At 32.2% G+C, this 27,362-nt stretch overlaps 4 protein-coding genes and 1 long non-coding RNA gene across 9 annotated transcripts; 3 read left to right on the plus strand and 2 right to left on the minus strand.

Annotated features, from left to right (window-relative positions):
• Positions 1-55: 55 nt before the first annotated feature.
• LOC118059298 (uncharacterized) lies at positions 56-5,274 on the minus strand. Of its 3 annotated transcripts, none has more exons than XM_073404574.1 (9): positions 5,145-5,274; positions 4,027-4,393; positions 3,567-3,692; positions 3,413-3,452; positions 3,296-3,327; positions 2,588-2,665; positions 2,382-2,435; positions 2,022-2,156; positions 56-1,820 (listed from the first exon to the last, which is right to left on the minus strand). In XM_073404574.1, exons 2-9 carry the CDS (start codon positions 4,285-4,287, stop codon positions 258-260), a joined length of 2,289 nt encoding a protein of 762 aa, XP_073260675.1. In that variant the 5' UTR covers positions 4,288-4,393; positions 5,145-5,274; the 3' UTR covers positions 56-257. The 3 variants fall into 3 exon arrangements, with proteins under 3 accessions (XP_073260675.1, XP_034928027.1, XP_034928028.1); XM_035072136.2 differs by having other exon boundaries at positions 3,245-3,327; XM_035072137.2 differs by having other exon boundaries at positions 3,245-3,327; positions 4,027-4,382; positions 5,145-5,254.
• A 1,072-nt stretch (positions 5,275-6,346) lies between these two features.
• On the minus strand, positions 6,347-10,286 carry LOC118059300 (uncharacterized). Of its 3 annotated transcripts, none has more exons than XM_035072139.2 (8): positions 9,935-10,286; positions 9,440-9,545; positions 8,878-8,970; positions 8,592-8,787; positions 8,102-8,280; positions 7,625-7,872; positions 7,093-7,262; positions 6,347-6,980 (listed from the first exon to the last, which is right to left on the minus strand). In XM_035072139.2, exons 1-8 carry the CDS (start codon positions 10,275-10,277, stop codon positions 6,813-6,815), a joined length of 1,503 nt encoding a protein of 500 aa, XP_034928030.1. In that variant the 5' UTR covers positions 10,278-10,286; the 3' UTR covers positions 6,347-6,812. The 3 variants fall into 3 exon arrangements, 2 of the variants coding, with proteins under 2 accessions (XP_034928030.1, XP_073260676.1); XR_004689291.2 differs by having other exon boundaries at positions 6,842-6,980; positions 7,093-7,246; XM_073404575.1 differs by lacking the exon at positions 8,878-8,970.
• A 4,458-nt stretch (positions 10,287-14,744) lies between these two features.
• LOC118059302 (non-specific lipid transfer protein GPI-anchored 6) lies at positions 14,745-15,795 on the plus strand. The gene is made up of 3 exons (XM_035072140.2): positions 14,745-15,163; positions 15,261-15,359; positions 15,495-15,795. Exons 1-3 carry the CDS (start codon positions 14,821-14,823, stop codon positions 15,623-15,625), a joined length of 573 nt encoding a protein of 190 aa, XP_034928031.1. The 5' UTR covers positions 14,745-14,820; the 3' UTR covers positions 15,626-15,795.
• A 5,328-nt stretch (positions 15,796-21,123) lies between these two features.
• LOC118059303 (uncharacterized) lies at positions 21,124-22,804 on the plus strand. Its single transcript, XM_035072141.2, has 2 exons — positions 21,124-21,757; positions 22,420-22,804. Exons 1-2 carry the CDS (start codon positions 21,272-21,274, stop codon positions 22,462-22,464), a joined length of 531 nt encoding a protein of 176 aa, XP_034928032.1. The 5' UTR covers positions 21,124-21,271; the 3' UTR covers positions 22,465-22,804.
• Positions 22,805-24,926: 2,122 nt separating this feature from the next.
• LOC118059304 (uncharacterized) lies at positions 24,927-27,362 on the plus strand. The gene is made up of 3 exons (XR_004689292.2): positions 24,927-25,538; positions 26,422-26,625; positions 27,009-27,362. It is a non-coding gene; the product is annotated as an uncharacterized lncRNA (long non-coding RNA).

The following is a 27,362-nucleotide window of genomic DNA, read 5'->3' on the forward strand; positions in this document are numbered from 1 at the left end:
CAAATGATGTGTTAACCAGATAAACATGACAGCATTCAAAAGCTACTTAAGCACAGGCCACCAACTTTGTGTCATATATTCATATTTCAAAATAGGGGAATAGATTACAATCAGTAATCTCAGGTAAAATTCTGTAACATCTATATGACTCATATCCGACGATAAATTTTGAAGAGAAGCAAGTCACAGTAATTTCTAAGAAACCATTACAATTGTGTGTTAATCCAGCTCCTTCAAACCGATTCAAGGAGAAAATCTTATTTTACTCCAACCGAGGCCATCAAATCTTCATACTCGGGATCGTTCTCTGGCTTTCTCCCCTTTCCTAGATTACCTACTTGCTGTTGGGATGCAGCTGAAACAGAAGTGGGAGAAAATGGATCATAAACCTGCTGCCCTCCCTGGAATGAAGGTGGTCTAGCAGATGCCAAGGAGATGAAAGGCTGCTGATTCAGAGCAATTGAGTGTCCTCGAGGAGCTATTGGAGTTGGATAATTTTGCTGAAGTTGCATGGGGATTCCTGGTCTGGGAGGTAAAGGACCTGTTAAATTGGGTTGGTGGGGTGTTGAACTAAAGTTCCGGGATCCCATCTGCATGACCGGTGGTCCCACTGGACTTGCATTTGAAAATGCTGGAAGTCTGGGGTGATGTGAGTGACCGGTGGGATTTCCAACAAAGGGAACTTGACCCAATTGGCTGCCAACCTGTGGCCTAGGAAACAGATGCCTGCCAGGTTGAGTGGTTGAGTTAGGGACATCCATGTGGAAAGGTGGTGCTTGAGGTGTTAGTGTTTGCATCATGGGTCTAGGAAGGGGGGCATTCTGAGTAGCGTGATGACTGCTAAAGCTGGGAACAATTTGAGGAGCTGGATTCTGCTGGTGATGAGGTCGAAAAGTAAAATCACCAGTACCTGAATGCTGCACCTTTGCATTTTTTATTGTGGGTGATCTTATGGGAGGAAAATTTGAGGTAGTTACAGGAAAAGCACCTACAACTCCTGTCTGCCGAGTTGCCTGTGATGCAGGCATCATTGGTGATGAAATTGGTGCAGAACCAAATACCGGACTTATTGATGAATTAGGCAATGGCGTACCAAGTGAAGATTGGATTGGGGTAGGAGCAGAGGAAGGTCCCACTTGAGGTCGTGGAACAGAAGTAAAAGTTGGGGCTGTAGCAGGACGGTTCATAGAAGCTGCATTTGGAGGTGCTGCAGGGGATGGAAAACCTAGCTGTGGTACAGCATGCCTAGGACCAGGTGGAGGAACCATAGGAGGAGTTGTTTGTCCCATGTTGCCTAAACCTAAAGATGCTGGAACACTTGAAGGAGCTCCAGGCCACCCAGAAGAGAAACCCGAAGGACCTAATGGCCGGTCAGGTGGTGGTCCTGTTGGACCGCTTGACAGGGGTTGAAGTAATAATGGCCTTGCAACAGACGACCCTATTGGTTGGGGCAGGCTACCAGTAAATTGAGGGTGTGGAGCTGGCATGGGAAAGTTTCTAGGTTGATATGGATTTGAAAAGGCCTGCACTGGCCGAGGCCCAAATAAAGAAAGCATGGTTGGAGAATTGAAAGATGATGACTGTACATGTACAGGATTGTTTAAAATTGGTGCTGAAGAAGTCTGAGGGGTAATTAAGCCTGAAGGCTGGTGTACAAGAGCTTGAGGTGTGGCAGCAGGGAACCATGAATTTTGATATTGGAACTGACCTTGTTGAGGAGTTACAGGTGGAAAAACTCCCTGGTTTACAAGGGTAGAGACCATGAAAGGAGTAGAGGCCTCCTGGTTTTGGCTAACATTTGCATTATCTGCTAAATTTCCCTACAAAGGAGATGATAGTTAGTCCAAGACCAAATCATAATGCTCAGGTGTAGAGCTTGGAAAAATCAGCAACATGTTCTCCCAGCATGTAGAAATTTTTTATAAAAAAAAACACCTACACCCTGATTCAGACCTAAGATGCAAATGGACAATAATAAATAAACATACAGGAAGTTTTCTGTTCAGTTTAGTGGAACTCACTGATACTGAGGCGAGTAGCAATTCAATCAGGACAACAGCTGCGTCAACTTTCTCAAATGTGTCCGCTGTTACAAGAACACTCAACTCTTCATACACAACCTGGGTTTCAGTGCCATCAGATGAAGAAATTTCGACCTGGAAAAAAGAGTTCAAGAACAGGGATTTGAATGCACAACATGTTTCTTGAAGAAGATATTTCAATATTAATGTTTCTTCGGTTGGACAAAAGTTAGAAAATACACACACACACACAACAAGGAGATAGTAATATGAATAGAACAATTAGAAGAGGAGCAAGATGAGCAAGTTTATAACCAATTATCATAGGAGAATAACTTTATACTTAAGAGGATAGGTTACCTTCTCTCCTGTATGTGCTGTGGTACCATGTACTATTATTTTGGCTCCAGTTTCCTATTCACAAGATAGGAAATAGAATGAGGATAGCCAAAATGCACAAGTTATATCAAAGAAGCCACCCCCATAAAAAAAGAGAGAGGGAGAGAGGGAGAGCAAATGTTTTCTCCAAAGCAGATGGGTGCATCAGCCAAAGGATACTAGATCACCTTTTCTAATCGCTTCTGAGTCTCGCTTCCATGCCCAAATATTAGACCAACAAAATTATATCCAGGATATTCCTTGACCTGCAAAAGCAATATACCACAGCAACTACTTGTCATGATGATGCAAGCAATATCAAAATAAGTGCACACTTAATATATCACATTTATGGGTGGCATTCACTTAGCACACATACTGAGGATTTAAAAAAAAAAAAAAAAAAACCCACACACCCAATTGAGCTTTGTGTCCAGCATACTGAATTTCTAATGCAAGCACGGATTAAATCCCCATCTGGCTTCAGGTGTGACCATTCAAAATCTAAGAAATTTGCTCCTAGTATTCATGAGTTTATAGCCAAACTAGCAACTAGCTTTATATAGTAACGCAAACACAGCAGACAATAATAATAAAGAATAAAAAAATGAACTACTACTAAGCAATAGCTAATAAAGTCCTGTTAATAAAAAATCCTCGACCTTATCTTCATTCAATGATAAAATCTCTAGGAACAAATGTTTGTAGTCATTTCTGGACAATTTACAACAAATAATTGTCATAAAAATGCCTTTAGTAAACCAACAAGAATCTTTTAATTCAGCAAGGAATTAAGACTCAGGAAAAGCAGACACGTGAAACCAAGCCATCCAAACATGACTTACAGGGATAGGAACTGTGGTCTCTTTTAGCAAAGGCTTATAGTCAGGTGGTACCTTGTAGGTTGGATTCAACTTAAGTATCTCACCTGGAAAATTAAGAAAGATACCATCAACCCACACATAACAAAATGGAAAAAGGTAACATGATTCAGTGAGATGCATAAAAGATACCTATAGCTTCCTGTTTTTCAAGTTCCAAAAGTTCAGAGTTCTACACACAGCATGTCCAATAATAATAAGTTATCAATGTCAAAAGGAAGTGATTTAAAGTACTAATGATGTCTATAGAATATGAAAATCAATGAAAAATCAACAGCCACTCTACCTTATTGTGGATTAGTGGACTTAAAGATTTGAGATCTTCAAGCTCATTGGGTTCATGTGAGTCTCTATCTCCCCCAGGTTCTGAAATTTCTGATTTCAGCTGTTGCACAATTTGATCCACTCGAGTCTGCCCAAAATTTCTATATCACTTAGTGGCACCTGGAATGGGAAGCTTCCATGTCATCCATTCACACAGAGAAGACATTTTAGCACCCAGTGGGAAAGGGGAAATTTTCAATTGCCTCCAACTGAGCATCATATTCCTCCCACAAACTGAGGCTATAGATGCCTCCAACCCATTTTATATTCAAAAAAACTAAATCTTGATAAAAAAGAAAACCTAGCAACTAATAAAATTTAGAAATTAAAAGCACGCATGAGAGGGTTATGCTCCTACAGGAAAACAAATTGAAAAAAAAAAATGAAATGGCTTATTGCATGCAATGAATTCCCAATTTTACCTGGTAAGCCAAGGCTCTCCCCCTTCTAACATCAGCATCTTGTGTTAAATCAGGACCCCATTTCGTTTTCCTCTGGACATGATTGGTACTTTCTCCATTCACAGCATCATTACTACCTGGTTTTTTACCTCCTTTGAAGATAGGAACCAATGAACCTGAAAGTTTGTTTTTTGGGATAACAAACCCTGACTTGGCAGCAAATAAAGACACCTTTGGACCGCTAGATGTCGATGCACTGGATGAAGCACTTGTTGCACTCATCTTAATACTTTGAAGTTAAACTGAAAATGTCTCGTTTACCTTCACGCCCATCCCATTACACTCATCCCATTCTCAGAATACCTTTGCACAGCAAACTAAAACATAGCTACCACAAATACACAAACTAATTATACTCAAATGATTCACACTCAGAGACATAAGCAAGACGTTTTCTATCAATTCTAAAGTAAAACAGTCCAAAAGCTAAAACATCAAATTCACAAGCAGGTCAATTCATTTCTTAATACATTATAACTCACAACCACTATACATATAAACTAAATCCTTAACATATATTCACAATGTTAACAACTATACATACAATACTCAACCCCAAATTGTTAAATTGGAGAAAATTACACTTGCTTCGATCAATGCAACTACAAGAAAAAATGATTACCAGAAAAATCCCAATAAATTTCTTGGATTATTATTATTATTATACAATGCAAGATAAAGAAATATCCATGTTTCCAAAAAAAAACTCAAAACTTTCATAATCTGGGTTTGCTTTCTTAATACAAAAAAAGGATTGAAAATAAAAGAAAGAAAGAAAAAGACCTGAAAACATTAAAAAAAATTGAAATAAGCATCTCATAATAGATAAAATGTAACCTTTTTTTAACACAAAGAAGGGGGACAAAAAGCAGCAATTTTGTTAGACTACTTACCTAAGAACAACATCAGATCTTTTCTTTGACAATTTAGAGAAAAAAAAATTTAGTTAACTGTTTGATTACTGATTCAGGAGAAATTAAAAAGAAATAACAGTGAAATTAAAAAGGGAAAAAAAAACTTATTGTTCTAAAAAAAAAATATCTACCACTGAATAATATTTAGAAAGAGGAAAAGGGTACCTTAAAGTGGAAGACGTGATTCCAAAGAGTGATTGCTCGAGAGAGATAATACAGTAACAGTCTCTCTTACAGAGTTCTAAGCAGAGCTCAGCAGACGCGTAAGGTTGTTCTTCTGTGTCTAGCTCAAGCTGCTTTGTTTTTCATTGGATACTTTGGGCTTGGGCTTGGTCTAGAGCTTTCCAAAGCATTCTTGAACGGGCCAAAATACGACCCCATAATAACTTTTTTTCTTAGAATTTTGGCTACCATTGTAAACTTGTATCATTAAATCAATTCGTTGACCAAACAAAATCAATTAATTTTATTAAAATAACATTTTATTTTTATTTAAGAAGGAATATTAGTGTTAATTCCATCCAGTTTGAACCAAATTTAATTATATTATCCAAGTTTTAGTAAGAAAATATATATGTTTTTAATTTAAAATTCAATCATATTAAATTTCAAGTTAAAATTTTTTCTAAATTATTAAAAATTTTCAAGTTTATTTAGAATTCATTTGTTTAAAAGGTTGCACCAACCGTTTCTAATGAGAATTAGCGCCTGTTTAGCATTCCATTTCAATGAGATTTAGCTCCATTTGATATTGTATTCTAAATAAAAATTGTATAAAATAAAATTTATTTAAAATTATTTTTTTATATTTTCATATTATTTTAATATACTAATATCAAAAATAATTTTTTAAAAAAATAAAAAATATTATTTTAATTTATTTCTAAACAAAAAATACATTTTAAAAAACAACCACTACAACTCTAAAATACCCCCTTAATGCTTTTCACAACTAAAACCAAGGTATAACTAAACAAAAATGGCTAGTTCTAATGAAAATCTTTACCAACATCATTTTTTGATGAATCAAAACCATTAAATTCTTTAAATGTACTACACTAATATAAAAGATATGCGTTTATAATTACTCAATAAAGAACTTAATATCTTAGATGACCAGTAAATTAATCTAAATATATCTCTTATCATATAATCATTAAGAAAAAAAAGACACAAGTGAAGCTCATTTATTCATACACAGTTAAATACTCTTGAGACCATGAAAAATTATTAATTAATCAAGAGATCATTTAAACTTCAATTTTGAGTCGGGATCAAACAAAAACATTATGTAATCTAACATTACTAATTTATAGAGTATTAATTTATCAAGATTATCTTGTATTTCGATGTTGATTACAGCATAGTTATGAAGAAAAGGAGAGAACACTTCCATCTATTATTCATGATTTCCTGTAATGCAAAAAATCAGGATTCCATGACAGTGGCATAGAAATACAATGATTTACAGTTCATCAACTAAACCAGAACTCGTGAAATTTCTGATCAAAACTTTTCTATAAGCAACTCTTCGAATCACGCTACAGTGCAAAGGGTTGCTCTCACCCACAAAATATGTTAAAAACTCATGCCAGAGCTCTGTTCAAAACCACTCATGCATCATGTATCTCACTACATGGTTTTACAAGAAAAGCGGAGAAAGAACCCCAGGAGCTTTGAAACTGGCATTTTCAACAACATGATTGATGATTACGAGCACTTCCATTCCACCGTTGTTTTGCATCCAGACAATCAAGTGGCCAAGTAAAATGGAAACAATCGGCAAGTAGGAGAAGCTTGCATCTTGCTAAACAGGAAGAGTCCATTCAAGTTTCAAGTGAAAGGGTAGAAGTTTGAAAAGAGCAAACTGCCAAGAAGGATGTAGGCTGTAGAATATGTCCAGATCATGTATCCCCATCTCTTACCAGTACCAGGAGATGTCAGTAAGCGTGATGCAAACCAATAGAGAGGAGGACTGGCTGACAAGAAACGAGTGGAAACCTGTTGATTATCAAGCAACAGAGAAAAAGATTCACAGTTACAGTGAAAAACCTGATCCATTATTTGGAAGCCACAAATTATGCTAAACATAGTGAGTAAGGATCAGACTAACCTGTACATGCATGACAAAAAATGCTGTGGCTGCCATGAACAACAGGTGCAGAGTGCATGGGACAATAAAGGTAGACAAGTATCTGGGCTTCTCTAATGAATCATATTCATCCAGGAGTACATAATTATCCCCTTTGATCCTCTGCTTCCTCTGCCTAACAGTGTATTTATCTGTTACAAGCATGATCTTTCAAGATGTTGTTCATTCATGGCAACATATTCAGAAGAGATGACATCCTTACAATGACAATAAGGTAAAGGACAGAAAAGAAATGATAATGTGTATATTAAAACAGAGAGTTAAATTCTATATCAACAGCATAGATGCACATTTGTAATTTATAAAGGAAATATCAGACATACATAAATAGTGCACACATGATATCAATTAACTACCGGCTGTCAACCAAAAGCATCAACTACCCATCATTCAATGAAGATATTGTTTTTGATTAAGGATACTAATATTACCATCACAGCCAAAAAGATACACATGAACAGATAATTTATACGGTTCAGTTTGAAAGCTGTACCTTGCATTTTAGCAGAGGATTTCTCCTTCAAATGAGAGCTGTTTGATTCTGGAACTCTATCCAGAGACAACGGTGAAGCTGTAGGCCTTTTCTCTCCATTAGAAGCTCGAAAACCCAGTGAGAAAAATATCTCAGGTTGTGACCTCACGTAATGGAGAACGGAGCAAACTGCCAGAGATAATATTGGAGATGCAACTAGAAAGTTTGGCAACTGCTTCAACTGAAAATATCTCAAGAAACCTACTCCCCTAGCATTAAAAGTGGCCACCAATATAAGAATAACAGATCAAGAATTTCACATTTGTGGAGCTAATTGCTAGTCACAGCACATAAAAATTATAAAAAAAAAATTATTCTAGTTAGTACCAAGGTCTAATAAGGAAAGCAATTGATCAAATTCTAGGTGTCAATACTGCATTGAAAATATGAGTTATTGGGGCAAGAGACCATAATATCCATAGTCCAAGATGAACATACCAATAGTGACTTTGGATATAACTGTACAGCAAAGGTATTTTGGCTTTGCACCAAGGCCTCGTTTCATCCAAGGAATGCCCATGACAGATATTGTAGTAGCCATATGCTTGAAACGCAATAAAGGGAATGAAAATACATATGCAACGCAGTGCTCCAACAATGAGAACCTTCACTGCCAACTAGCACAGAAATAAAGAATATTAAAGATGCCACCTCGTCACAAGTAATTGAAACTTCACAAAACATGCACCATAGCAATGAAAATAAAAAACTGGAATGCACATGTAACGTCGTGTGTGGATATGTATTCTATGCTGAAAATGACAAGTTAATCAATCAACAAGATTCCATATAAACAAACAGAAACAACAACCAAATTGTGGGCTTTATGCTGAAAATGAAGAGTTAGCCAACAGACACATTTTTATATAAACAAGCAGAAACACCTGAACCAAAAAGAACATGCCTGTAAAGAATAAAAGATACTTACATGAGCACGTTTTTGTAGGAATACAGCATCATAAGCTTGATGCATGGTCTGAAAACAGAGGTAGCCAGCATTAAGCACTCCATTTGACCTTGCACAGCCAGAGAGAGCAAACCAAAGAACAGCTACATTACTTGCACCAGATATTAAGTGGTACAACCCTCCCAGAGATAATAAGGCATACAAACTCTCAGTGTATCTGCAACAACAAGCACATGAAAAAAAAAATTGCTCGGTCTAATTGAATTTTTTTAACTTCAATTCAAGATAAAAGAGAATGAGAAGTTACATTGATGAATAAAATATGGAAGCTGGATTGAAGCAAAACAAAATTGAAGCTTGAAATGCTGCTTCAGGGTCCTTCAAAATAATAACTGAAACCCTGTTAGGACAACCAAATAGAAAGGCAACAATCAGATATTGTATACTAGGAGAACCATACATGTCGATTATCAAACACAGAGTATTCAAGCGATAAAATCCATTCCCAGATGCCATTGCAAAACCTCCAAATAAATGAAGCTAAAGTCAATAGTCTAAAAAAATTCAAAAGATAATCTCAACATTAAACACAGATAATAGCAGAACAAGCAAAATCAGCCTTCTTTATAGCACAATAAAAAATTGTTTGGAAGCATATTATATCAAACAAAAGGCTCGCCAAATTCGACAGATTAAAAATTTTACTTCAATAAATGATTTAGGACCTCTGACTCTACAAACTTGAGTCTCATTCTCAATATAGCATGCCAATCAAATGACATTCATTACCAGCAATGTTTTGGACTTTGACGAGCTACAAACAGCCACATCAACTCTAATTACACTCGCAACGTAAACCAACAACTCACCTGTAAAAATAAACTGCCGCGAGCACAAATGCAACATTATTAACCAAATAACCCGCCAATGCAAGCACAGCCCTGTGCCCAATAACTGAAACCAGCGGCACTAAAACTGAAATCAACAGTAAAATTCACCAAAAACAAAAAATAAGCAATCAGATATATAATCCAAATGGCTAAAAATTCTCACTGATAAGCTAAATACAACCACAAACAAAAACCACTCATTTCAATTTATCATCCAAAAACCTCAAAATCATTCTAATAAGGCAAACTAACCAAAAAAAATAATCTCATTACAACTTATGATCCAAAAAGCTCGAAAATCTTACTCATATGGCTAAATAACCAAAGAAAAAAACCATTTCCACTTATGATTTAAAAAAGCTCAAAATCATACTAATAAGGCAAAATAGCCAAACAAGAAGAACTCAGTCATATTAGGATCCAGAAACCTCAAAAATCTTACAAACAATGTAAAAAGCATCAAACTTCACGCACCTGTACGTGACAAAAGGACAACGCAAGCAGGAAGCAAAGGCAAAAACGCATACGTTTGCTCATATTCATATCCACATTGAGCAATTCTGACAAAATAGACACTATCCCATACAATACTGTCCTCTATTGCAGACCCAATTCGAGGAAATTGAATGACATGTCGTTCTTGTTGTTGATGGTCTGTGGAGAGGCAATCGGGGTCCAGAGGGGACGACGTGTCGTATGGATCAATGAGGGTGCGCCAGAGGAGGATTAGTGATAAAAGGAGAAGTCTTGAAGTGATTGCTGATTTGATGATTTTTAGGGTTTGGTGATTTCGTGGAGATTCTAGGGTTTTTGACATTTGGGGATTTAGAGTAGAGAGAGAGAGAACGAAGGATATTTCAAGGTTTGATTTTTCTTGTTCTGGGGCAAAATTTGAAGAAAACGTTTTTTTCCAATTGGGTAAACTATATTTCACCCCTGTAGATTTCAAGGTTTGATTTTTCTTGCTTTGGGTTAAATTTAAAGTAAAGGCTTGAACTGATCGAAGTAGACAAGCACGTGCAATTACCTCATTTCAAAGTAACGGTCTTAAAGAGCGTGGGCCTCATTGCTTTGTCAAGGACATGAATTCCTCAAGCCTGGACGCGCGCAGATGAAGGAATTAATTGCTTTCATATGAGACTGGTAGGGAGATGCATGCTTAATAATAGCCCTGCAAAGGAGATGAGAATTCCCCGAGTGGAGTTGCTATCATAAATATTACAACGACAAATTCTAAGATGAGAAAGCTTCAAGAGATGAAGGTTTTTGAAGGTCCCATGACCCTGATAAAAACTAATATACATGACGCTCACGGTTTTTTTTTTTTATATAAAAAATAATTAAAATTTAAAAGTGTTAAGTTTTTTTTTGAGTTTATACCCAAGAGTATTGGATTTAACTATAACATCTGATCCAAAAATAATATTTATAATATTAATAATAACATTAAATTTATATGACCTAAGTTTAAGTGGGTCTGGCTGCAATACTAAACCGAATAGTCTTGAATGTGAGTTTGAATATAAGATCTTGTCAATAAAAGTATGACAGGAAAAAAAAAAAAAAAAAAAAGCTAGTGAAGAAAAGGAAAAAAAATCTAAATTAACTGGGTTAACCTTTCAAATCAGATTAATCTGTTAAAACTTGGATTCGTGTCGTGAAAGTTTAATAACTAAATAGAAAACAAAATTTGACGGGATACCTAGAATTAACTAGGCTAGCTCGTCAAACCAGGTTAATCCGTCAAACCCGGGATCTATGTCATGAAAATTTGATAAGTAAATAGAAAAAAAAAATTGAACATTAACAAAAAAAATTAATTAAAAAGAAAAAAATAAAAAAAGGCATCAGTTTATATAAAAACGGCAAAAAAAGCAAAAAGAAAAAAAAATTAAAGGCATCAGTCAATAATTAAATAAAAAAATTAATATTGATGAACGAAATTAAATAAAAAAATATTAATTAAAAATAAAAAAATAAAAGAAGAAAAGAACTTCTAAAAAGAAAAAAACTAATGAAGAAAAAGAAAAAAAATCTAAATTAACTAGGTTAACCCGTCAAACCTAATAACTAAATAGAAAAAAAATATCAACAAATTAAATAAAAAATTAATTAAAAAAAAAACATCAGCCTTTTTCACTATGAACTATACTGTGTAGTCCATCATTAAAGGCATAAAAAGAAAAAAAAAAAAAAAAAGGCAGCGGTCTTTTCATTGTGGATTGCATACAATATTAAAAGATGAAATCAGAAAAAAAAAAAAAAAAAAAAAAAAAACTAATAATGAAAAAAAAAAAAAATTTGAATCAACTGGGTTAACTCGTCAAACTTGGGATTCGTGTCATGAAAGTATGATAACTATATAGAAAAAAGATTTAATATTAATGAACTAAATTTAAAAAAAAAAGGTTAATTAAAAAGGAAAAAGCAAAGAGAAAAAAACCCACTAGAAGAAAAAATTAATGAAGAAAAGGAAAAAAAATTTGAAATCAACTGGGTTAACTCATCAAACCTGGGATCCGTGTCATAAAAGTCTGATAACTAAATAAAAAGAAAGTTAATACCAACAAATTAAAATAAAAAAATAATTAAAAAATAAAAAAACAATGAAAGAAGACAAACAAAAAAAAAAAACTAAATGCATCAGCTTTTTCATTATGGATTGCACTGTGCAGTTCACAGTAAAAAACTTTAAAAAAAAAAAAAAAAAGCATATGCAGGGGTTAATTTTTTTTTTTCATAAAAATATATAAAAAAACTAAGATTTAAGATTATTAGGTCTTTATGCAAATATATACCCAAAAGCCTTAGGTCTAGCTGCAACGATTGACCCAAAAGTAATATTTATAATATCAATAATAATATTAAACTTACATTACTCAAGTTTAAGTGAGTTTGACTGCAACACAAGACCCAAGAGCCTTAAATGTGGGTTTGGTTGCAAATTCGTGTCATAAAAATATGATAATTAAAAATTAATTGGGTTAACCCGTCAAGCCGGGGTACATGTTATGAAAGTCTAGTAATTAAATAGAAAAAAAATTAACATTAAAACTAAAATAAAAGAAAAAAATTAATTAAAAAGAAAAAAGCAAAAATAAAATTCATGGTTCACTCGTCAAACCAGGTTAACCAGTCAAACCCGAAATCCGTGTTATGAAAGTCTAATAATTAAATAAAAAAAATTAACATTAATAAACTAAATTAAAAAAAATCATTAAAAGGAAAAAAAAACAAAGAAAAAAGAAAAAAAAACCTTAAAGGCATAAAAAATAATAAAAAAAATGCTCAACGTTTCATTGTGGATGCATAGTGAAACACTGAGCAATTTTAGTGTGTGTGTGTTAGAAAAGTTTCTGTTTGATTAATTTTTTATTGCTTGCTGAAATTTTATGACATCTTGATTATTTATTTATAGCTTCTTACCAGAGTTTAATAAAAGATTTAATTGCTGAAAAATAACTAAAAAAAGATAATTCTAGTATAGTTGTAATAAATCAGAACTCAAAACTCAAGTAAGAAACTATAACTTCTATCCTAGTTTAGTTGTTGCCTTCAAGGTTGTCTTTGATTTTGCAATTATATACTTCAGGGAAAATTTTTGTGACCAAGACGACTGATATTTAAATTATAAAAATCAAATCATAATTTAATTATATAGCAATGGGGATAAGATATGGATGGCTTGATCTTTCAGGCAACATTTAGGTCTATAGAGAGGGGAACTCGCTAACACATAGCTTTAAATACTTCTTACCTTAAAATGAACACAGCATGCAATTATTTCATACATTTGTGTAAACGTGTTTGGTGATATCACTCCTTATATTGCAATCATTCAAATTCGGGAGACCTAAAGCAATATGAACCATATGATCATAACAACTAGATTTTAACTAATCATAGCCATAATCTATACTTATTTATGTTTATAGTAATGGCAATTAATCATGAAAAGAAGACTTTGAAGGTTTTTGTTCATATAGGAAGGAGAGGTTAGTGTTACGTTAATATCGTATCTCTCAACCCAAATCAATTGAGTGAGTGATTAGTATTGTTTGAGGTTGAATGCGTGTTTGGTATTATATGATATAATATGTTTTTTAAAAGTTTTTTTATTTAAAAATATATTGAAATAATTATTTTTTTTAAGATTTTATTCTTTTATTCTTTACATCAATATATTAATATTAAAAGTTTTTAAAGCAGGATGACTACCTAATTATTTTGCTAAAAATATGGGAACTAAATAATGTTTTAATTTAGAGAAATGGAGTGAACATGTTCCAATTAAAATGTATTGTTTTAAAATCTAGATTGGTCTAGCAAGTTGATCTAGTATCCTATTAACCAAAGTCTAGAAAAATCATGTTTTTTTTATGTGTTTTTTTAATAATTTTTTAAATTATATTTCAATTAACATCCATTCTCTCTTATTTTTTTTTTAATTCTTTGTAGCTAGTCTTTTTTTAAATAATGTTTTTTTTTTGTATTTATTTAATTTTTGAAGAGGTTATTTGAATTCATCTATAATTGTTTTTATGTTATATATAATTGAAACTTTATTTTTAGAAATAAAAATTATTTATTTTTTTTATAGTATTTCTAATAAGTGCAACATTTCAAGATATTTTTTTCCATTTGATTTTATTCTATCGAATTTTATGTGTTTATTTCCACTATCATTTTATTAAATAAAAAATTAATTTTAATAAACATGCTAATTTGTATTTGTCTTTCAACTTTTTAAGATATATATTTAATTATTGTTAATGATTTTTTATTATTTATCAACATGAGTTATTCTTGATTTATTTAATTAGATTTATTCATAAGTTTTTTTATTTACACTTAATATTTGTTTGGATGTTAAAAAGGTTGCATGTTCAAGATGTTTATTTTCATATAATATTTTTAAAATTTTATTTAATTATTATTTTTATTATTAAATAAAAAATTTAATTTTTTTAATAAAATCATTAAATACAACTGTGTCAAAGACGAAGTTACGAGTACATATCTTAATCTATATCTGACTCTTATTTTTTTTTTTATTTATTAATGATTTATTTATTAATATAAATAATTCTCAGTTTATTTTATTAAATGTATACATAATTTTTTTATTTTTTCTATTTTAATAATTTTAAATTACATATTTATTTTTTAAAATGAAAAAATCAAGCCGCCACGTAGCAGTTGAAATAGGTAGTCATTATTATTTCATGTCCCCACACCAGTACCAATTTCTTTTCACGCCCCTTATATTGAGAGAGGTGGAACATGAGAATTTTATCTTTTGAGGTGTCCTTTCTTTTCTTTGAAGTCCATATACTCCCTCTTCTCTATCTCAGCCAGAGATGGGCTCAAAAAATGGCGTGACTGCCTCAGCAATTTCATATATTTTGGTGCTGTTGATGCTAGCTGGTTCTGCAAAATCAGACTTTCAGCAAGACAGAGCAGAATGTGCAGACCAACTAGTGGGTTTGTCGACATGTCTTCCATATGTCAGTGGTGACTCTAAAGCTCCTACCCTAGATTGTTGCAGTGGGCTTAAACAGGTGTTGGATAAGAGTAAGAAATGCCTCTGTGTCCTAATTAAAGATCGTGATAATCCCAATCTTGGTATCAAGTTTAATGTTACTCTTGTTGGTAAACTTCCTAGCTTGTGTCATTCACCTGTTAATGTAACAGAATGCATCGGTAAGTCCACTAGAACACAAGGAAGTTGTCGTCCATTGATGCAAACCCTTTCGGTTGATGAATTTGATAGCCTTTTGGGTTAACTTTTTTCTTTCAGATCTTCTGCACTTGCCTGCTAACTCAACAGACGCGAAGTTCTTCGAGGGATTTGCCAACATCACACAATCTGGAAGTATCGAGACCCCGGCTGGTAGTGGTAGAAAACTCGAGTCCTTGACCTCCACATCCATATTTACAGCTCAGTAACTATGATTTATCTGCTTCATTAATTTCTGCAATATTTGATGTTACTGTTTAGCCCTCTTGATTCCTTATTTGTTTTCTTTAAAAGGGAGCTCGAATGGTAGTAACCCAAGTTCAGCTGCAGTGAAGAGTAGTGATGAGAGGCCAGCAAATAGATGGCTTGTAGCAGAGATCGTGTGTGGATCATTGCTACTGGCTTTTACATCTCTTGGTTTCTGAAAGGTTCTCCATGCATGCCTATGATAAATCTTTATCCCTAAACATGTTCATCGAATATGTATCTTAATTCATCGGCTGTTTTCTATTACTATGAACCTCTCTCCTGTGATCTTCTCTGACGTTCCTTTATTTTTGGAAGAAATTAATTGCTTAATTCTCCAGTTTATATCCCCAACAGTAATAGTTGTTGAAGGGGTCCTACATGGATTAAATGTTCATGTTTTGATGATCAGATTTTCAGTCAAGTTTCAACTCCTCGTTTGAGTCATTTCCATTTCTTCAAGAAATTGAATTTGACCCATCAATTCTTGCATTCAATCAGTATCTTTATCTACTAGGTGTTCATAGTACTGCACAAAAAACAGCTCCCTGAGGTAAGGATCATCCAAAGTTTTGCAGACATATTGTGTGATGCTTCCAGATCGAGAGAAGTCCATGCTAACTGTAGGTGCTGAGTGATGATTGCATCGATTTTTTGGTCTTAGTGAAAAGGTTATTTGAAACAGTCTATCCATGCATACCGTGGTTATGAAACAGCTTTTCAGATCCAGCAGCTCGATGATGCAAGTCTAATTACTAGCTTTTATCTTTAACCGTTTTGAATATTAATATGACTAAATTTGGATGGATTTGACAGATTTATTCATAATAATTTGTTTAACTTTGCTAAACCATGAGTGAATGAGATTTAGTTAACTCTAAAAAAATTAAATAAATGAAAATCCATCATGATTGATTAGGATTAACTCGGTAATTCACGGGTTAACTTATCGATATAATAATCTAAACTCTAATAAATTTAAAGCAACTTTAAAGCAATGTACACCTAAAGTTTTTAAATCACATACAAATTATTTATCTTTTAATGATAAAATTAATCAGTTCATAAAAATCATATAAAAATTTATTAGTTACAACTAATAATGAGCACATATAGAGAGAGGGATGTTAATGATAAAATTTGAAGGTTTGGAATTTAGAGGTATTTAGAAGTATGATAGTGGTTGTTTTTTTAAAATATTTTTTATTTGGAAATACATTAAAATAATATTTTATTTTATTTTTAAAAAATTATTTTTTAACATCAATATATTAAAATATAAAAAAAAACATACAAAATTAATTTTAAAAAAATCATCATCATCATCACCACCACAACTACTAATATCATCATAATTATTATTATTATTATTATTATTATTATTATTATACTGTTTTTAAAAATACTACATATAAATAAAAATACCCCCACACAAATCAATAATAACAAATAGATCATGTAAAAATATCAAAGTAAATAAATAATAAATTGATCCTAAGACCACAATGAAATCACCATGCGTTTTACTATATTTGTTATTATAAGACCCTCTTGCTAGATCGAGTTAAGTTTTAAGTTCTAAGTCTAAATGTTTTACAATTAGGGTTTTCCAGCTTTTTCTCTAAAAATTATCACTAAAAACTTGTTTGATTTATTTGATTATGGGTAATTAATCTTTTGCTAGTAATTAAGAGAAATTTAGCAGCACATTACATATGTCATGGATTTAAATATATATGCAGCGACCCGTCTCTATATTATGCTTTATTATATAATGCATATACATGATGATATAATATTTTGTTGAAATTAATGTGGATAAATTAGCTTCTAAATGAATAAGATATATATTAATTATCTTGTGGTCGACCTCCTCAATCAATTTCACATCATATTTATAGCTATTACAATCAATTGGTTACCTGTTAGTATCATACAATATTGATTCATGCTAGAAAGATAAAACTTTGGAATAATATAATAATATATACCTGCTTAGAATAGTTTGATTCATAATTATTAGTAGTGTTTGCGTTTTAAAAAATAAAAATCAAATCACATAAAATACAAAATAAATATGTTTTATTTTTAACATAAATCAGATATTAATTTCATGATCTTAACTAAAAGTAAAAATAAATTATTTCCGAGTCCATTGTTTTATCAAATAAAAATACAATCTTGTTAAAACACAGCATTCAATTATCAAATGCTATTTTTATCCCTCATCACAAAACAACAACTAAAGCAGATCGCTAGGTAGTCAGGATCTGAAAGCAGGGTGGGGCTATGGAACCCTGATGGTATTGAACTTTTAATTATTTAGATTATATTTGGTAGCACGTGTAGTTGGTTTTTTTAAAATTATTTTTTATATGAAAATATATTAAAAATAATTTAAAAATACTAAAAAAATATTAATTTAAAAAAATAAAAAAAATTTAAATACTTTTAAAAATACAAAAATAAATATAGCCTTATACATGCTTAAGCTTAGTCAGAGGGCATGCCATGCTACGCAATCTAATCCTGAGTTTTTTTTTATATTATTATTCCCAGATGATTGGTGTAAAGTACAAACATGTGCATGCCCTTGCACAGTAGAGGCTATGAGAAGCTCTCAAAAAGTAGTAGGCCTAGGGCACAGATAAAAGGCTTGGCCAGGAGCTCGGTTCTGGGCTTGGACCAGGACCAAAAGAACTTTTGGAGAAATGGGCTGTGACCATCTCCTCGGTCTGCCCAGGGAAAAGCAGCGTGGAGATTGGAAAAGCCCCCGCTACCATTGATTTCTCCATTATCAATTGCCATCATCTAGGATATAAAAAGGACTGCCTTCATGGTTAATTTTATAATAATTGAGGTGTGTGTACAAGCTAATTTAAATATTTATATTAATAAAAAAAACAAATACCTTCCTTCATTCACTCACCCTTTCCAAGGGACTCGTTCTTTCTCTACATGAGAGGATGTAAAACGCCTCCGTTTCCATGCTCTTTGTTAGGAATCTTGAGCTAGCATGTATGATTCTTACCCATAATATATTTGCTCCTCAAATGGCCTCATGTATTAGCTTGTAGCACTCGTCATTTGTTATTGGTGTGGAGGTTGCGGGAAAAAAAGGTATTGTGGGAAAACAGAGTGCGAGAAAAGAAAAGGCTTGCTCTGTTTCTCTCGCTCTTTGTATCTACTTCGTCTCCAATTTCAATTTACGTAAAAATGACCGATAAGTTTTCGTGTCTCGATTTATTTTGAGTTGGGTAAACTGGGTGAACGATGACTTTTTGTTTTTTTTTTTTTTTTATATATAAAAAAAACTAATTAAAATGATTTTAAAATATTGATAAACCATGTTTTTTTTTATTATATCTTTATTAAAAAAAACATTGAATTAAAAAAGATTTACAAGTATAAATTTTTTAGAAAACAAGCATGTTCCAGTGAAGATATGCGGAGTTCGGCAGCGTGTCAAGCCCTGAACATGTTGGGTTTGGCACTAGTCAAACCCAAAAAATAATTACGTTCTAGCACTTTTATTTCTATAGATTTTTTATATAAAATCATAGATAAATTATTTTTTAATAAATAAGCTTTAATTAAACAAGTCTATACTTCATCAAAATCATTAGATGTGTTAGTCTTTTATGGCAGCCATAACACCATCTTTAAACTGGATAAAATAAGTGGAATACAGTTTACAATACAACTCAAAATATTACAAAGATAAAGTTATACACTCATCATTTTCTTCACAAAATAACAAAATTTATAGGTTGTAAATACACCATAAAACCTTTAAAACAGAGATTCACAATATTCATTCTCGACTATATATATATATATATATATATATATATATATATATTTTGAAAAACATTTTTCTATAAAATATTATTATTTAAAAAAAAAATACTTATTTAAATATTGAATAGTCCTAACCTTCATAAAAAAAAAATTCAGTCATAAATCACTTTGACCTTGTGTAGAGGAAGATCAAAATAAATTTTTTACTTGTTATATAAAACATGATTGTGATGCCTTTGAGTAATGCATTTCTTCTCCATTTTTAGGCTTCAATTTTAATTAATTTTTTTTTTTTTACTTGCAAGATGCCTAGAGCCCCAGGGAGCACGAAGGGCTCAACAAATGAAAAGGACAGGAAAGAAAAGAAAATGTCTGCGACTTTGTGAAGTAGAGTGTACGCATAAGCTTTCGTTAATGGTTTTGTTTCCTTGTTCTTGATATTCCTTCGATCTCGGCCATGGGGTCGGGCAGTCACATCCTCCTACCTATCTCAACTTGACTAACGGAAATTTTGCAATTCAAGGTTCAAAGTTCATACCAAACTGCTCCAATTAGGTCAGAGGCAGACATTGTTTGTGCTAAGAGTGTGATGATTACAAGATCTGTGTCGATTTTTTATGTGTTTTTTACCTTTTTTTACGATTAAGATTATGAAAGTTTTTAGTAGTTTCTCCATTTAATGGATTTAATCTCAACTATAATATGGGATGATTCTTTTAAAATTTAATATTATAGTGTTATTAAATCAAGTTTGGCTTAACAATTTATTCTGATAATATGTTAGCTCAGAATTTGATCTTACATCAAATTTCATATTAAATTAAATAAAAATTAACTTAATCAAACCTTTGTAGTTAAAATTTAAAACTCAATTTAATATTTTAATTATCTTTTCAAAATAATATCAAAACGAAACTGTTTTGAGTTGGCTTGTTAAACTTGAATAAGTTTAATAATATTATTATATTAATAACTCGACTCTTTCAAGATCTCAAATTAAGACGTTTTATTGAAAATTCTGAATTTTAATGTTAGTACATTATTTTGAAAATAATTATTTTGCTAATAAACTGCAATTTTTAAGTGGAATAATTTTTAAACGAGCTAAGCTTATTATAGGGATCTTAGCATCTATCAACATGAATTATTATACTTGCAAGATTATTATAAAATCAATTATTTCTCGGTTTATCAACACACTCTAAAACTAATCAATAATCTAAAATAAATCAGTAATTTATGTATTTCCATGTGCCCCCTCACCACTTTTGATTCTTAAGAGAGACGAAAGTATGAATTTATTTCAAAGAAGTGAATCAAGATAACTTTGATTTTTTGAAATTACTATGATGGTAACTTAAAATACCAGCAAATAGTAGATAAGATTAATGATTAATTACAATATAGATTTACTTTGAAGAAAGACTTAAATACATTTATTTATTTATTTTATCTCTCTTAAGGGACCTCATAAACAAATGAGGTCTAAATCATCTTCCAAAACTAGATCAAAACAAAACCCAAAAACAAATATTTATTATTCAATAATCATGAATATTTTCAGGAAAAAAATATTATTATGAATTCATTAAATTACGTTCTTAAAAAGCTACAATACCTGACATGTTTCTCAAGATTACTCATAATTTTATAGTTGGTTTTCATAACTAATTGTTGATAAAAATAAAGTTTATATTTTTTTATACGATTACCGCATAAAAAGATTTAATCTCAATTAATGTATAAAATAAAAAATTTATTATCATGAAATCAAAACAAAGATGAAACACTCTACTCAAATTAATTTTTGCTATAATAAAGTCAGAGTTTATATATCAATATAGATTAAATAATTTATTCAAAATCTTGACTCCCACTGGGGTTTGAAAAAAACTCCTTAAAAAAGAGATCCAAACACGACACAACTGCCAAAATCCTTTGAAACTTGGAACACAACACTTATTTTTCTCCGAAGGATCTCTCGCTCTCTCAAATCGAAACCCCATCAAGGAAAACTCAAATTGATGGCAAATTCTCATCTGGGTCTAGCTCTTTTCTCTCTAGTTCTCTTCTTTTCTCTCACAAAACCCACTCTCTCACAAGACCCTTCTCCTACAGTCTTTGAAATCTTGCCAAAATTTGGTCTTCCTAGTGGGCTCTTACCTAAAACAGTAAAAAGTTACAGTCTTGCTGATGATGGTAGCTTTACTGTCTATTTAGAGAAGGAATGTTATGTTGAGTTTGATTACCTGGTCTACTACGAGAAGAAAATAACTGGGAAGTTGAGCTATGGATCTATCTCGAATTTGAAGGGGATTCAGGTTCAAAGGTTCTTCCTTTGGCTTGGTGTTGATAACATCAGGGTGGATTTACCACCGTCTGACTCGATTTATTTTCAAGTGGGGTGGATTAATAAGAAGCTTGATGTTGACCAGTTTAAGACCGTTCATTCTTGCCGTGCTGGAGTCTCCTCTGGGTCTTGTGGTGGATTGTGGAAGCAGTTTCTTGAGGTACTAACTTGCTCAATTAGATCAATATTTGTTTGATAAAAAACCTGTTTTGGAATCTGAGGTTGATTATTGTCATTTTTGTTGTCTGTGTCCTGTTCTTAATTATGTTAATTAGATTTGTGTTGTAGTTTTGTAGTCCTCTATTTGATGCTTATGAAGTTTGTCTTGGTTTGGTTGGGATTGAATTCATAGAATATGCTGCAAGATCGAAAGACTGATATTGAGCCGTCCATCCATGGAACCTTTTGTGATTGAAAGTCAACCTCTTTTTATTACTATGTTTTCGAATTCTATGTCTGTTTAGTATATCAATCATCATGTACTAGAGAGTTTAGTGATCATCGAGGACGTCACATTATGCAAAAACATTACTGTTAATAGATCATGACGTTGTGCCATTAGGGTTTATTCGAGAGTGAGGGATTCATTTTCTGGTAGAATTGATGGTTGTTTGAATTCCGCTCTTTTAGTAGTTGATAAGTTAAGCTTCCTTTGTGGTTCGCAAGCTAACTTCTTCCAATGTTATCACTATTGGTGTATAAATGTGGCATTAATGCATATACTTTCTTCTTGGTACATTAGGAATTATTTGTTGGCGATTTCTGTTTCCCTTCTTTGAACTTATCCTAAGCTTTTTGCTTTCTTTTCTCAACAATTTGCAGCTCCCAGCTCCGAACAATGATGTTCAAATGCTGCTCACCGAATAGATATACAACCAAGTGCTCTTGCTGTATGGGAATGTAGCTGAGGGAGCTTGATATCCAAGTAATTAGCATTCTAGTTTTAGTGTCTTTTCTCAAGACTCACAACGTAAGAGTCTGGCAGAGTATTATGTAAACTAGTTGTGGTGTATACCTCTTCTTATTGAGCTTTATGAACATCAATAAGCTGGGGAATGTTGTAATGCATATATATATATATATATCAGCGCTTGGACAAGTAGCAAATGTAATATTTTGTGTCACAACTCTGTGTCTGGAAAGTTATAAGAAGGAACTACTTTAGAACGTGATTTTATGAATATTGGATGGAATAGTTTGAGCTCAATTTTTATGTCCTGGTGCAAAACTAATACAATTACTAAAGTATTTATTGCTGTTTTGGACGAACTTGGCAAGGAAGGGACTGCTAGAGGCAGGGGACCGTTGTCTGCAGGTTTAGATGGGTTCTGTTGGTGTGGGGCGACAGTAAATCCGCTGGACATGGCGTTTCCGGGCAGGGCAAGAGTGCTAAATATCAAACTAATCTAGGTTTAAGTTTTATAATTATACTAATACGACGCAAAAAAGCATAACTTAATAGTTATGTATTTTGTATGTCTATCTATCCAAAAAATCTAAGCAAATTGAAATCTTTTGGGAGCTGTCTTTTCTTGTGAAACTGTTCTAAATATTCCGGGTAGCTCATCTCTGTCTCTTAAGCTAATTAATTTGGTAAACTATTGATAATAACAAGGTAACCAATAATATCCTCATTCTGCGTGTAGAGTATTTTCCAATTAAAAATATATTAAATTAATATTTTATATGTATTTTTTATTTTTAATATTAATATATCAAAATTATTAAAAAAAAATACTTGAAAAAATACTTAAAAAAAAAAATAAGCAATTCAAGTATATCTAATCTTTTCAAATAAAGAATATGATTCTTCTTTACAAGAGTGATCCATCATTGAACCTATATGGTAAGCGGAGTCTCGTTTCATCCCTTTGTGAATTAATTATGTAATTTTTATAAATGAAAACTAATTGTTATATAAGAGAATCTTTATATTTTTAAAATTGATTTACTGTATTGGATCAAGAATTGATATGATAAAGAACGATGTTCAATTTCTTAATTTATTAGGTTCAAATCTTAGAATTAACATCCAATATAATTTATCAAATTTGTTTTGATACATCAAATCAATAAGAAAATACATTCATAAGATATATATATATATATATATATATATATATATATATATATATATAATATAATTAAAGACTCAATTTACATGCAAATTCACTAGAAAGTATTGTTTATGGTCGGAAAAAAAGCTATATACCCTTTATTTATTTTTGCTTTTTTATTTTATATTTTTTTAGGATTGTCTTGTATGGTAAAAAAGTTTCTCCCTACATTTATCATTCATTAAGATGATTATATATATATATAAGTCTTATACAATCCCTATGTTCTTAAGAACTAAATAATTTACTCTCTCTATTTTTTTTTTTTGGTAAAAGGATCAAGTTATCATTTTGAAAAATATAAGGACTAACTAGCTAGCTAATAAAAAATGGAGGGACTTATTTTTAAATGTGTACAAAATTATTGTCCATTTTTGCATAGTTTTAAAACTCGGACTGGCCTGATGGGTCGACCAGGGACACGGCTGACCCAGGCATGGGACCAGTCCGGGTCTAAGTAAAAACCTGCTTGGAAGTTGGCCCGGTAAAACCCGACCGACCCTGGTAAACCCGGTCGAAGACCTGATTTATTGTTTTTATATATATATATATATAGAGGTCAAACGACGAAGATGAACATTGTTTTCTCCCCATGGCTTTGTTATTTCTCCTTTTATTCTTGCATTTACAGGTGCAATTCACTTCCAGCCGTCTAGCTATTTCTTTTGATATAAACGGCTTATCTCTCTTTCTTCCAGTGGCTAGTATTAAATATTGTCTCCTACTCATAACTATTTTTAACTATTAGGTTTTGTAATTAAAGAGATTTTTTTTTTTAATTTTTATTTTAATATTAAAGTTAGTATTTAAAAGAAATTATTAAATTTGCATAGGTGTTTCTAAAATTTAAAAAAAAAAACTTGAAAATAATTTAAAAAAATCATAAAGTTGTTATTGATTTACCGTTATTGATTGGGATTTATATTTTTTTAGATAATGTATCAATTCTCTTGTTTTAAATATTTTAAATTTGTGTTGTTGGTTGTTTTGTTTTAAATATTTTAGAATTTTAATTTGTTTATGTTTTGGATATTAAATTAAATTTATATTATTGGTTTAGAATTTAAATTTAATTATATTATTGGTTTAGAATTTAAATTTAATTATATTATAATTAGTTAGATATTTTATACATATGATTTTATTTTTTAACTTAGAATAATCTATATTAACCTATCTAATCCATAATCTGATAACTAGATTGGTTTCAAAACTATGAATCTTTGTCATCATCCAAAATCCAACGCATGATTCCTCGAAGCCATGGAACACAAATTTATCTTCCCATTCTACCCTTCACAACCTTCTTAAATTACCACCTTCCCTTCTCTCTCTGCATCAACAATGGCTTCCCTTAACATCCTCGCACTATACCTTCTCTCTCTCCTCCTCTTATGAAGAACCCATCTTTCTCTCCCCCTAACCACCACAGACATCCATGAACTTCTCCCTCAGTATGGCCTGCCACGTGGCTTACTCCCAGACAATGTAGAATCCTACACGCTATCACCATCTGATGGGACCTTTGAAGTCAAACTTAAGAACTCATGTTATGCTCACTTCGATGAGATTGTGTACTATGGTAAAGAGATCAAAGGGAAGTTGAGTTATGGTTCAGTGCATGATGTGTCAGGGATTTAGGCAAAGAAGCTTTTTGTTTGGTTGTCTGTTACTGGGATTGAAGTTAGTAAGGTTGATAGTGGTATGATTAAGTTATTTGTAGGCTCTATTTCTGAGGAGTTGCCTGCTAAGCAGTTTGAGGTTGTTCCTGCTTGTAAGAGGAAGGTTGGTGGGATACGGGCAGAGTTGGAGTCCATGTGGAAGGTAAAAAGATGTGATCTATGTGGTTTTGAGTTGTTTGAACTTCTTGGTTTTTTTTGTTTTCTTTATCCTTCACATTATGCTTTGTCAGTGAATTAGCAAAGAAAATTGATGGGAATTTTAATTTGAAGCTGAGAAATTTTGGTGCGTATGGGGTTTCTGGATACTTTAGGGATGATTGATGAGATCCATTTCGAATCTTGGGTTCCTTTTAGGTGTCAGCAAACATGTGATGATCACTTATTCTGAAAGGAGATTTGGAAGCTTTCTTGTAGTTGGCGTGATTTGATTTTGGGACTAATAGATAGGATCTAATATGAGCTTCTTATTCTGGTGTTCTGAAGAGTAATGAGCATTTGCAAATGTGCCTTGCAATTATGCCTTCTAATAGTCAAGAACCCTCAGTGAGATTGAAAGGAAATTTATGGAATGATAAATCCCTTCTCTTTTTCTCAGTAATGCACAATTCTCACCAACTTCATTTCGATCCGTGAACGGAAATTTGTGCGATACTCCAGGAAACAAAAGAGATTATCCAATGCATGTTATAGTCAGGGAGGAAAAGGCATTCCATTTTTGTCAGTCTGTTAGGATCAGATAAGATGTCTAAGGATGGGAGGCTCATTGTCATTAACGTGATATGCTTTGAGGCGAACTTTATAGAACGCAATGTAACAAGCACTTTGTTTTAATGTCTAAAGCTTCAAATTTCTTCTCATCTTTCAAAGTGTTTGGATTGACGGGTTGCTGTGTTTTGTCATGATTTGACCGACTTTAATTAGTGGGTGTTATCTTGTTACCTTTTGTGGTTTGTTTCTACTGAATTTCGTTGAACAGAGTCGATGGTTAGGGGATTCTGAATTTTCATGTGAAATTGTTGTTTCAGAATGAATTAGCATTCAAAATTGGGGAGTTGTTGGCTAAAGTTTGAGGAATTTTGATTGCCCAAGTGACTCGCAAGTTGACTTGACTACTCAGTTACCTGACTTCTTATCAAGTCAAAGCCCGGGCGGGAAGGAGCAAGGGTGTTGTTCCCTCTTTCCAAAACATCTCAACCATTGTGTTTTTCGGACACTTGAGCACCCTAGAGGTGAATCATAATTGTTTTCGAGCAAAGAAAGTTGACAACGGATTCTTAGTTTGTGTTAGCATGCTGCATGATGATCTATATAACATCTGATCTCATCCTTCTAAGATTGTTCCTATATCACCTCAATTGATGCCAGTTTTTCCAAATTCCATTATGAATTATTTAACTTCAATTGTCTTTCAGTTTACCATGTCATTCATGTAGTAATCTGAGGCCAAGAACTCACTCATATTATTATCCAATCAACAATGAGAGATGTAATTTGGTTTCATTAGAAGTTTTGCCACCCGGTAGATTTTTATAGGGAAAAGTTATAATTTTGTAAGTTATATATCCTATGAAGTTTTTCAACAACTCAAGATGGTTTCCTGTTCTTGTTGCAGGTGGAAGCAGACCAAATCTTCTCATGTTTTGCCTGCTTACTTTGAAGTTCTGGAGCATAACCTTTGAGAAATTTGAAGCAAAAATTAATGCAACATGGATAGATAATCTCAACATTTATGATGTGAATGTGATGCTTTCTATTACTTTTCTATTTTCGCGTTGGGAGCTCATCTTCTGCTAAGAAATTATATGGATAGGCATAATTGCAGAAACTATTGTAGATGAAATAGTAGATCAAACCATAGGGATTGAGCCATTCGGGCATGTCTTAAGTACAGGTCCAAGGCCATATTTTAAGTGACATTTATGGACTAGCTGGTATGTGATACAGCCCGAGGCATTAGTTTGTGAAA

The sequence above is a fragment of the Populus alba genome, chromosome 14 (assembly GCF_005239225.2).
Source record: "Populus alba chromosome 14, ASM523922v2, whole genome shotgun sequence".
Lineage (NCBI taxonomy): Eukaryota > Viridiplantae > Streptophyta > Magnoliopsida > Malpighiales > Salicaceae > Populus > Populus alba.